At 33.9% G+C, this 12,110-nt stretch overlaps 1 protein-coding gene across 1 annotated transcript in view; it reads left to right on the top strand.

Moving 5' to 3' along the window:
• The window catches only part of CWC22 (CWC22 spliceosome associated protein homolog), a 61,778-nt gene extending 50,594 nt beyond the window's left edge, over positions 1 to 11,184 (top strand). Inside the window, 6 exon segments of the mRNA NM_001132308.1 lie at positions 1,057 to 1,134; positions 1,733 to 1,885; positions 3,489 to 3,616; positions 5,157 to 5,258; positions 5,351 to 5,571; positions 10,341 to 11,184. Coding sequence (NP_001125780.1) covers positions 1,057 to 1,134; positions 1,733 to 1,885; positions 3,489 to 3,616; positions 5,157 to 5,258; positions 5,351 to 5,571; positions 10,341 to 10,927 — 1,269 coding nt within the window. The 3' untranslated portion in view covers positions 10,928 to 11,184.
• Positions 11,185 to 12,110: the final 926 nt, after the last annotated feature.

Raw genomic sequence — 12,110 nt, 5'->3', positions numbered from 1 at the left:
AATGTCAAAATTGTTCATTGAAAATATAAAGGTAAAAATTAAAAAGCAACACGTTTTTATATGCTTACTTTCTGTTTGCACAAAGCAAGTATATTACAGTTACTCTATTCGGAAAATTGTTTTAAGTTTCTGGTAAATCTTTATAGAAAAGATTACACTGATCGTAGATGAATTAACACCTTTTTTCATTTTGTCTCTATTCACCTTATGTTGCTTGAGTTTTTTCATCTATGACATTGCTATAATCAATACATATTTCATTTGAATTATTTCAGCAATTAACATGTTAATTAAAAAACTAATTTGTTAAGTAGAAATCATCTGTGAGGATAGTATTTCTTGACTGGGCATTTATCCATTAGTTTAACAGAATTTTCAGAGAGGTTTACATGGCACCTGAATAGCTAATTGGAACAATATACTAGCAGTTATGGAATGATTCCATTTATTTGTATAGATCCATATAGATAGGTCTATATGAATAACATTTATTTTGAGGTGAGAAAATTCATCCACAGAGGTATTTTTTGATGTTTCTTTATCAACGTTAACTTTATGTTAACGTTGAAGTTGTACCGACTTATGCCTCAGTAAAGACTAATAATGATCTGCCTTTTCCATGCTAAATATATTCCTTAGCAATTGAGTTCATATCCTTGGGACATATGTAACTGAATTGTTAGATGTTGTGTTGGTGAGACTGTATTTAAAAGAATTCTGCATAGAATCCTTTAAGAATGCAGTGTATTAAATCTCTCCCTCATATGTCTGTTTCCTATACTAGGTTTTCTTGATGTGGTTCATACTTATCATGAATTTAGAATTTTATAATTAATGTAATTAGCATAAATGACTGTGGAAGCTGTCAGCCAGACCCAAGGCTGTAAAAAATTATGAGTTTGACATAGATTGAGGTTTTTATTTTATTTACAAAATTTTTGAACTGTTTTAAACCCTTATTTAAAAACGCAGGCAGTCACTATCATACTGGTAAATTATACAATATTTAGTCTCTTTGTGTTTTGAATCATTAATGTATTTTTTTTCCGCAAATAGAAAGAACTCTGCAACATGATACTTGATTGCTGTGCCCAACAGAGGACATACGAAAAATTTTTTGGCTTATTAGCTGGGGTGAGTTCCAGCCTCTACTGAGGGAATCCTTAAAACAAATATTGTAAATTAATGGTGTCTGCTTTATGGTCTGGTCTCATATAACAACATATTACCACTTTTGCTAAAAGCAAATTATTATCTCCTTCCTCAGGTTTCCCACTCTCTTCACCTTCCTCTTTTTCTACTTCATTTTTGCAGTGCTTTAACTTTGCATATCACTTTTCCAGAGCTTTTTGGAATTTTCCATGATTTGTAATAATTTCCCAATAGACGACAAGTAAATGCTGTCTTTTCAAAATCTCAAAGCAGTGTCTAAAGTCAAGTACATGTTCAGGCAGCACAATTAAAGCATGATCTAAAATATTTCTTTAAGCTCTACCCACATGTGATCAGCTACATGTATGATTTTGTTTTAACATGTAAATCTCAGGTAATTAGAAACATATATATTAACTTCTTTTTTGAGCATCATATGGCACAAAAGGATTTAGTGATATATGCTCTTTGAAAATATAAAACATATTTATTAAGTTTTGGTTCAGTAAATTTAGGATTTAATATGCTCATAATTTTATTAACATTCAATTTTTAATGGTACTGATTTTTTATTTATTAGCGATTTTGCATGCTAAAGAAAGAGTACATGGAATCCTTTGAAGGTATATTCAAAGAACAGTATGATACCATCCATCGCTTGGAAACAAACAAATTGAGAAATGTTGCTAAGATGTTTGCTCACCTTTTATACACTGATTCACTTCCATGGAGTGTAAGTACATGGGTCAATATTTATACTTCCTTCCTAATTCCCTGTTCTCAAATAGATTTTCATATAAGCTAGCCATATTTATCCTATTATGAAATGTGCTTTAAAATGAAATGTGTAGAACTGCTGTCTTTGAGATTATCGTCATGTAATAAGGAATCAGAAAGCTAGGTAAATAATATACAAGAAATACTATATTTGTATTATATTAATAGTCCAAACATGCCAGTGTTTCAATAGTGATGGCTAGGAGTGTCTTCAGGAAAAATACTGCAGATTTTCATCTTCTCCGTGTACACACACATGCATGCACACTCACATCCACATATGCCACTATTTTGGTGGTAAATGTGTCTCTGAATTACTCTCCCTTGATTCCCGAGGGAATAACTCTCCATGGGTCCTCTTGTTGTGTTTAAGAAAAAATGATTGTTCTAGAAGGATGTGTTCTTTTTAGCAGACATTGAAGTTGGGTAAGCTATAGAGAGAATATCCTATAGTCATAGAACAAAGAAAGATATATTCTTGATGGGAAAATGTGCACTGGATTGAAATTTGAAAGGCATTCATTAAGTTGGCATTTATTTTACAGCTATTATTCAACCAATGTTAGTTAGCCACCACTTATATACTGAGTCATTGAGAGAGGTGCTGGGTATTCAAAGTGAATTATACATGGCCCCTCCTTTCAAGAGGGTTACAGTATAAGACCAGAGGTAAGATATGCCCATAGCAATGATACAAAATAAAAAGTCTTAGATTCTAAGAAAAGCAAAATTGCTAAAGGAATTGAAAGAAAGAAAGAGAAGAGAAATGACATCCAGGAGGAAAGAACAGGATTATCTTGTAGAGTGCCATCCTACTAATGGTAGAATGAGGCAATATCTCAAACTTAAAAACATTGGTTAGATTTTTTTAGTACTTTAAGTACCAAGTATGTCCAGCTACATTAATAGGCATTTGTAATCTAACCCAGGAGACTAATTGTAATAATTTTTGACTTCTTTTTTTCCCCTCTTTGAGAAAATGAAGTGAGAATTTTAAACAATTAGCTAACTAATGGGCCCCCCAAACACATAACCCATAAAAACTAGAGGTTACTTTTATTTTTATTTGCCCTAAAAATATTTCTTTAGGCATTTCAGTTTTTAAGCCACATTCTTAATATTCTGAATAAACCATTATACTTTCTGTCTTTTTTTTTTTATCATATATTATATGTGCTAAACAAAATTGTAGCCTAATGTGCTAAGTGGCATTTTGCCCCAAACCTTCATATACACCACATTTTGATGAGTAAGGTTTAGGAGCTAGTAATCTTTACCATTATATGCTCAAGAGAGGATATCTTCCCTGCTATAAAAAGCACATTACTCAAAACAGAGAATGAAATCTATTTCTGTAGCATCTTAACATTTTGAAAGTTAGTATAAAGAAGTAGTTTTAAACTTTATGTCAGCATAAGGGGAGATATTCAGAGATAACTCTGGTTGAAGATGGGAATAAATAGTGATTTTGAGAAACACTTAAACCTACAAATATTGGTCACTCTGTCCTGTCTTTTATAAATTAAAATATACTTGTCTTTTTTGATTTTAATTTTCAGGTTCTTGAATGTATAAAACTGAGTGAAGAAACCACTACATCATCCAGTAGAATTTTTGTCAAAATATTTTTCCAGGAACTGTGTGAATACATGGGTCTTCCTAAACTTAATGCAAGATTAAAGGATGAGTAAGTTTGCCATTAAGCACTTTTTATTCTTATTGACCTCTGGTTTTCTCCCATTGTAGCAGACATAAGCCCATCTGAGATTGTAAAAACAAGAACTAAGCCCCCTGAGACTTTCTTCATCCATGAATCACTATGAATCTCATGTTATGTCACACAGGACAACATGCAACTTTTAGTGGTGGTTTTTAGTTTAAGTGGAGTTCAGATTAATGCCTTTTTAAATTTTCTTAGAAAATACAGAATTATTTTTGTATGCTCACTTGAATTCTCCAGCGATATTTATAATTTTATTTTCTTTTTACCCTAATTTTAAGCCTTAGAATGATAACTAATATTATCAGTGGACAGTTTTGAGTATATATTAAATCTATTAATAATTGTTCAAATTATTACATAGAACTAGAGCCTTATTTCAGGACTATTATGTAATCCTCTCTCACCTTTCTTATTTCCTATTTGTTCAGATTGCCACTTAGATTGACTTCTACTCCATTGACACTACTGAAATCATCCTTTGAGATTTCTCAGTGACCACCTGCCATATTCAGTTGTCTTTCTCAGGCTGCATGCCTCTTCACTTCTCTGCCTCACTTATGCAGTTGACCACCTACTCACTGTGGCTCCACACTTTCTTCTCACTTCCTCTCTCAGTCTTCTCCTCAGCCTGCCTCTTCATTGTTCCTGGGTTCCACACGCTGTCTCTGGACTATTCCATCCACTTCTCTTGGCTTCATATACTTGCTTATTTGGTCCCTGTCTACTTGACCAGGCTCATCTTCTCTCTCTTCAGCAAGCTGCACTCCAGCCATACCAACACTGCCAAGCTTGTTAAACACATCTGGCTCTTTCATGCTTCCTTACCTCAGTTCCCACTGCTGGCATTTTCCTGTCTTATTGATCTATCTGGCAAACTCTTAATCATTCTTCTTATATTTTACCTTTTTCTGTGAGAAAGTTTTTTCTGACTCCACTGAGTAGTTACTCAGTGTGGTGCTGAAAACCAAATGTCCAAAACCACCTTGTATTGTTAGTGTCTTTCTGGTTGTCTCACTCCATATATATTGTAATTATATGGTCTTCATCCTTGATTTCTCCCTGTTGATGACTTACACCTCTCCCCCAGTACTTGACACAGTTCTGTGTATGTGTGTGTACATGCACATACAACAGAGAAGGTTTTTAAAATTTTTTGTACATATACTCACTTATATACATATGTGTGCATATATATATACACACTATATATATTCACACGTGTATATATGTGTATATATTTATCTTTCTATGTGTGTGTAAAAAAAGTTTTTTAAAAACCTCCTACATTGTATAATGATAGAAATCAAGTTTGGTACATTATTACTTGACCCTACTCATTTCGTTTAGATAGCACGTAACCTAACCTAATAAATGACATCAACTAGTTACTTGGTTGTATTTCATTTAGTAATTTAATATATGAAAAGTCTGAAAAATGACTAAGGATTTTACCTTTTTATCTTTAAGCAATGTATTCTCTTTTGTTTATTTTTTTCCTTTTTAGAACTCTACAGCCATTCTTTGAAGGATTATTACCCCGAGATAATCCAAGAAACACTCGGTTTGCCATCAACTTCTTTACTTCTATAGGTCTTGGAGGTTTAACGTAAGGATTATTCTCAGAATTTATGTTCAGATTATAAAATCATCTCATAATTGTCTTTGAAATAGAATCTAACAGATTATATTTTAAATTAGGGATGAACTGCGTGAGCATCTCAAAAATACACCAAAGGTCATCGTGGCACAGAAACCAGATGTTGAGCAAAATAAATCCTCCCCATCCTCTTCCTCTTCAGCATCCTCCTCTTCAGAGTCTGACTCATCCGACTCTGATTCTGACAGCAGTGATAGCAGTTCAGAGTCTTCCAGTGAAGAGAGCGACTCTTCATCCATCAGTAGTCATAGCTCTGCCTCAGGTATTGAAGCTCATTTGTAATTTGGCTTGCTCTTTTCTAATAAATATATTGCTGATATATATGAAGGAAGAAAATAATTTGATTGCTTATTTGTTTTAGAGATCAGTTGTTTAAAAGCCACAATTAATACAAATGGTCCCATCTATCATTCTTGCAGTCTGTAGTACAACATTTATAATCCTGGGATTACCTTTTGACATCCTCATCATAGAAATGAAAATATTTCATTCGAAGATACTTATCTGAGTGATGACTGATATGAACCATCCATTCATAATGTTTGTAATTTAGTTTATAGGAGCTATCCTGATGTTTTTATTTTAAATAAATTTTAGTTTTTTACTTTTAATATTAAAGCTGTTTGTAATTGACATATATCGTACATTCAATATGGATCTCAGATGCTATATGAATTTTTATAAAGGGAACACAGCCTCATAGCTAGCACACAGATCAAGACATACCGGTACCCCAGAAGTTCTCTGTGTTTCCTCTCCCAGTTCCTACTCCTTCCATCCTCATGGCAGCTACTATTCTGGTTTGTAATTTCATAAATTAATTTTGCCTGTTTTTACCTTTAGCATTATGTATTATGGACTCCTTTTTATGTCTGGCTTATTTTTTTACCATTATGTTTGTGAGATTTAGGTGCATTACTGCATTTAGTTATAGTTAATTCAGTAATATTGCTGTGTAGTTTCCTACTATATGAATATACCACAATATATATTTATCATTTTTGCTCAACAGACTTTAGATTTACAAGTGATATTCCATGTATATTCTTGTACATATCTTTTGATGACCTTATTTATTTTTTCACATTTCTACTGGGTATATACCTATAGGTGGAGTCAGTGTGTCATAAGATGTACATATATTTAGTTTTAGTGAATACTGTCAGTTTTCCAAGTGGTTATTCCAATTTACACTCCCACCGGCCATGTATAAGAGTTTCAGTAGCTCCCATTCTCATTAATACTTCAAATTAACAGTCTTTTTCATTTCAGCCATTCTGGTGGATGTGTAATGGTACTGCATTGTGGTTTTAGTTTTAATTTGCATTTCAACTAAAGAAGTTAAATGCCATTTTACCCATTATTGACCATTTGGATTTTTGTTGTCAAGCGGCTGTTCAAGTATTTTACCAATTTTTTTAAATTAAGTTGTTTTCTCTGTTGATTTGTAGGTTTTCTTTACATATTCTAGATATGATATCTTCTGTACATATGTGTATTGCAAATAACCAGTCCCATTCTTGTCTCTCTAGCCCTGCAAGGCTACCAGACCGCTGGTGTCTTCTGTCCCTCAGTAGCTTCCCTGAATCAGCAGATGCTCCCAGGGAGAAAGTGGCTGTAGAACATCACTTCTCAATGTTTCTGCTTTCTCCTGCATCTTGGCCCCTCTAGTCCTTGTTTTTCCACTAGCTCTCTGATGCCTTTATAATTTTTACTTTGTAACTGTAACCTTTTATTCTGAGCTAATTTTAGACTTAGGAAAGTTGCAAAAACAGTACAGAGAATTTCCATATACTCTTCATCCAACTTCCCCTAATGGTAGCATCTTACATAATCCTGGTTCATTTATCAAACTAGGAAATTAGCATTGGAACAGCATTATTGACTAGACTGCAGATGTGATTTGAAAACCAGTTTTACCACTAGTGTCGTTTTTCTTATTTCAGGATTCTGCTAGCATTTAACTGTATTCTCAGTTTTCTGCATTCTGTGATAGTTCCTCTCGGGCTTTCCTTGTTCTTAATAGCTTTAACACTTTTGAAGTCCTCTGGTCACTTATTTTGTAACCTGTCCCTCAGTATGGAGTTTCGTCTGATGTTTTCTCATTATTAGAATGAGATTAGACATTTTTGGCAAGAGTACATTAGAAACAATGTGTTCTTCGTGCGTCTTATCAAGAGGTTCGTAATTTTATTTTGGGTGACAACCTTGATCACTTGAGTAAGGTGGTGTCCACTGGATGTCTTCAGGGAAACTATTTTTCTCTGTGAAAATATCTTGTAGGGAGGTAACTTGATACTATGCAAATCTCTTTTTCCTCCAGCTTTTACTCACTAATTTTAACATCCATCTTTGGATCTTGTCTGCAACGCTTATTTTTACTATGGTGTTTTCCTAATGGTGATTTTTTATTTGTCTGTTTTCTTCTACATCTAGTAATTGAATTTCTTCTATAAGAAAGTGTTGTCCCTCTTCCCTCATTTATTTATTTAGTCAACTGTATATATCAATATAGACTCACGGTTATTTATCTTATCCTGTGGGTTAAAGTCCAATACTGTCATTTATTTTGTTCAAATCATCTTAGCTTTGGCAATTAGGAGTTCCTTCAACTTGATTTCTGTGTACTTTTCAACGTTTTTCAATGCAACATTTTAAAATTGTATCTGGCATTTCTAGTTATTTTCAGCAGGAGCACAGGTTTGCCACAGTCTTCTCTATCCTACCTGGAAGTGGAAATGCTATAGTAAAAGATGTTTTCAAAGTTTGATCTGGTTCACAGTTTCTGAAAAGATCTGTGTTGTTTTACCCAAGGTCAGCTCTGCTTTCTTTCATTACAGTATCTTGGTCCAAATAAGGGATTGTCTGCTTATCCTACATGCATGTCATTTCTCATTTTGTTTTGTTTGGATGCAATATTTCATCAAATATGGCATCAGTACTTTCCTCTGTAGCCTTAAATTGAAAGGCTAATCTTTACACCTTTGTTCCATAGCTTGTTATGTTTCAAAGTGTTTTACATACTGTGTGACATCCAGAATTGTGGGACTGTTTTTTGTATTATCAGAGAAAGATTGTTTGCTTACAGGAACTTTTATTCATGAATTGAAGTGTACAAACATTGTTCATTTAACATTCACCATTTTTATATTCTACAGAATTTGTTATTTCATGGTATCCATTTTGAGAACAGATGATAACACAGCATGAATTGCTGCAATAAGGAAGCTTGCTGATTCAAAATTAATTTGCCTTCTCATACAATTTCAGTAGAGAACTTTGTTTTATTAATAAAATATTAAATAGCATAAAAGCAGCATGAACTGCCCCAAAATTAGCAAATTATAATGCAAACATAGCAAACGGAGAAGAGATTGCCTGTTGTTATATGGCTGGGTTTTAATATCAGTAAAGCCTGACAGTGGTGTACAGTAGGATCAGGGGGACGCTGGTTTAGCACAGAGCCAGATGGTTTCTGCTTGGGTAGCTGCAGCTCAGCTGAGCTGTTTGATAGGAACCAGAGAAATAGGTCCTTAGTGGCAAACCAACTGACTGTACCATGTGCCAAAGATATGCATTTAGCGGAAGAAATAGAGGCTGGTACAGTGAGATTTAGGTAGAGTTAGGGTGACAAGAGGCACTTTTCTATCATATTTTCTCTTTCTTGTCTATGTATGAATTTGACAGAAATTTTTGTTATCTTAGCATCTTTGATTTATGCACCCAAATTAACAGATAAACTGATTAAATTTGTTTTATTGCTTAAAGTGGTTATTTCAGTATAGCCATTTTATATTTATAGTTGTGATTATATCAGCAAAATCAAATTGTTTGAGGTCTTTTCAGAAGAGTTTCTACAGAAACTAAAGCCTATGACTGTAAATCTTAACATATCTGCTCTTGTTGGTGCAATTAGTGCCTCTCTGATAGTAACGGGAGAACTATTGTTTTTGCAGGAAGAGGCCTTTCATTGAGAAATACATGTTCATGCTGTTAAGCAAACCCAGTTATTCTACTCCTCCTATGTTTAGGAAGTGAATGCTAGTTTGGGTGATCATTGTATTTTGATCTGACTTAATAGTCCTATGAATAACACTCTATGGGCTGGAATTTTAGCTTTTGGATTCAATTTGTTAAGTAGAAATGTACCATTTGAGTTGCTTTCTAAAATTTTTACATTTGCTATAAAATTTCTGTTTACTGTCTTAAATCTCAAGATCAAAACAGTACTTTAGTAACTAATGTTGAGATATTATATATTCCCCTTCCTCCCTCCCCTCCCCTTCCCTTTTTTTTTTTTTTTTGGACAGAGTCCCACTTTGTTACCCAGGCTGGAGTCTAGTGGTGCATTCTTGGCGTACTGCAACCTCTGCCTCCCAGGCTCAATTGATCCTCCCACCTCAGGCTCCTGAGTAGCTGAGACTACAGGCTTACGCCACCACAGCTAGCTAATTTTTGAATTTTTTGTAGAGAAGGGGTTTTCACTACATTACCCAGGCTGGTCTCCAACTTCTGGGCTCAAGCAGTCTGTCCCCAACCCCCTCTGCTTCCCAAAGTGCTGGGATTATAGGCATGAGCCACTGTACTTGGCCTGAAATGTTGTATATTCTTAAAAGGCCGAGCTGGGCAGATCACCTGAGGTCAGGAGTTCGAGACCAGCCTGACCAACAGGGAGAAACCCTGTCTCTACTAAAAATACAAAAATTAGCCAGACATGGTGGCAGACGCCTGCAATCTCAGCTATTCGGGAGGCTAAGGCAGGAGAATCACTTGAACCCAGGAGGCAGAGGTTGCAGTGAGCCGAGATTGCGCCACTGCACTCCAGCCTGGGCAACGAGCAAAACTGTCTCAAAAAATAAAATTAAGCATTTGGTAAGACTCTGTGTCATCAGACTTTCTATTCAATCAATTTGGCTTTGCACCTGGTTTATCTGAGTTAGTAAACCTACACTGTATCAGTAAATGTGATTGTTATAATTATGAAATTAAGATTGAAATAAAAGCTAACTGTCTTTTATTTTACACACGCAGCTAATGATGTAAGAAAGAAGGGACATGGGAAGACCAGAAGTAAAGAGGTAGATAAATTGATCAGAAACCAGCAAACAAATGATAGGAAACAAAAAGAAAGAAGACAAGAACACGGGCACCAGGAAACAAGGACTGAGAGAGAAAGAAGATCAGAAAAACACAGAGATCAAAATTCAAGAGATTCAAATTGGAGAGATCCTATAACAAAGTACACATCAGACAAAGATGTTCCTTCTGAACGAAATAACTACAGTAGAGTTGCGAATGACAGAGACCAAGAAATGCATATAGATTTGGAAAATAAGCATGGTGATCCGAAAAAGAAGAGAGGAGAGAGAAGAAATTCTTTCTCTGAAAATGAGAAGCATACACACCGAAATAAAGACAGTGAAAATTTCAGAAGAAAAGATAGATCAAAGTCAAGGGAAATGAATAGAAGGCACTCAGGCTCAAGAAGTGATGAAGATAGATATCAAAATGGTGCTGAGAGACGATGGGAAAAATCTAGCAGATACTCTGAACAATCCAGAGAATCAAAGAAAAATCAGGACCGGCGAAGAGAAAAGTCTCCAGCAAAACAAAAATAATTCTACAAAATAACATAAACTGGACATGCCTTATATTCAGTTGAAACAAATTATTTTTTACTTTGATTGACGAACTTTATAGAGAATTCTTGTATAAAGTATTGGTTTGTATTTGTAAATTTAAAAAATGTTTTCATTTTAACATGTTTTATAATTGGTACATCTCAAGGCCCTACACATAAAATTATTTGAAAACTTTCACCAGAAAGGGATGTAAGTCTCGCTTATATTTTGTGAATAAAATGATCAAAAGCTCATTGATTCAGTGATGTTTTTTCAGTTGACAAAATATTTTTTAATTGTTTAAGAAGCTGTTATAGTGAATTATCAGTGCTTTTTTGTTTGTAACTGAAGACCAAAACAGGTGAACCTTTTCAGTTTAACATTTTTGCTTTGTTAATGAGATGTTATGAATCTTTTTCAGGTAGTCACTTTTTTTTTTTTTTTAAGTAGAGGATTTGTTACAATTTTCATATTAGGCTTTGAACAAAGTATGTAATGTGTAATTTTTTTCACAAGTGTTGGTAAAGCTAGGTGTGTGTTAGTCTTTAAACCAATACACAGTTATTTATAATTAGAACTTCTCCCACAGGAAATATTTCTTCTCTCTGGACTCCTTGATATCATTTAATTGAAATTCTTTGTGATTAGTGCATTTTTCTCAGCCTTGAAGTTATATCACTGTTGATGAATTAATGTGTATTTAATTTTTAGTTTAGGTTAATAGATCATTGGAAAACATATAGTTGTGAAATATGCAAGCAGCCTAACTGTAATTTCAGTTTTTTATACGAATTTTAAGGGTTTCCATCATTGTAACTGTTAACTAATTAATTAATATGACCACATTAGTTATTACTTTTGAAATAAATATTTCCTCTAAGATATTAGACTTGCTGACAAGCATTTTAACTTCCTTGCTAAATATAGACTTCTTGTGTTTGTTCACCTTAAAAGTGCATATAGTTCATTTTAGCCAATGTTTGGTTTCAGGAATAGTGGGACCACCATTTTAATGTTTAGTTTTTGGGCATATGCTGATTCAAAATGTTTCCTATTTTTGTTGTTTAACTTGAGTATAAATAACAATAAAATTCATGTAAAGAAATATCCGCTCCTTCTCCCCACCAACTCACAAAAAGCATTCATTCGAATGAGACAGCTTGGATAAATTCCTTTTAGT

The sequence above is a fragment of the Pongo abelii genome, chromosome 11 (genome assembly GCF_028885655.2).
Source record: "Pongo abelii isolate AG06213 chromosome 11, NHGRI_mPonAbe1-v2.0_pri, whole genome shotgun sequence".
Classification (NCBI taxonomy): domain Eukaryota; kingdom Metazoa; phylum Chordata; class Mammalia; order Primates; family Hominidae; genus Pongo; species Pongo abelii.
The sequence above is the reverse complement of the archived record's forward strand: the minus strand, read 5'-3'. Positions and strand labels throughout refer to the sequence as shown.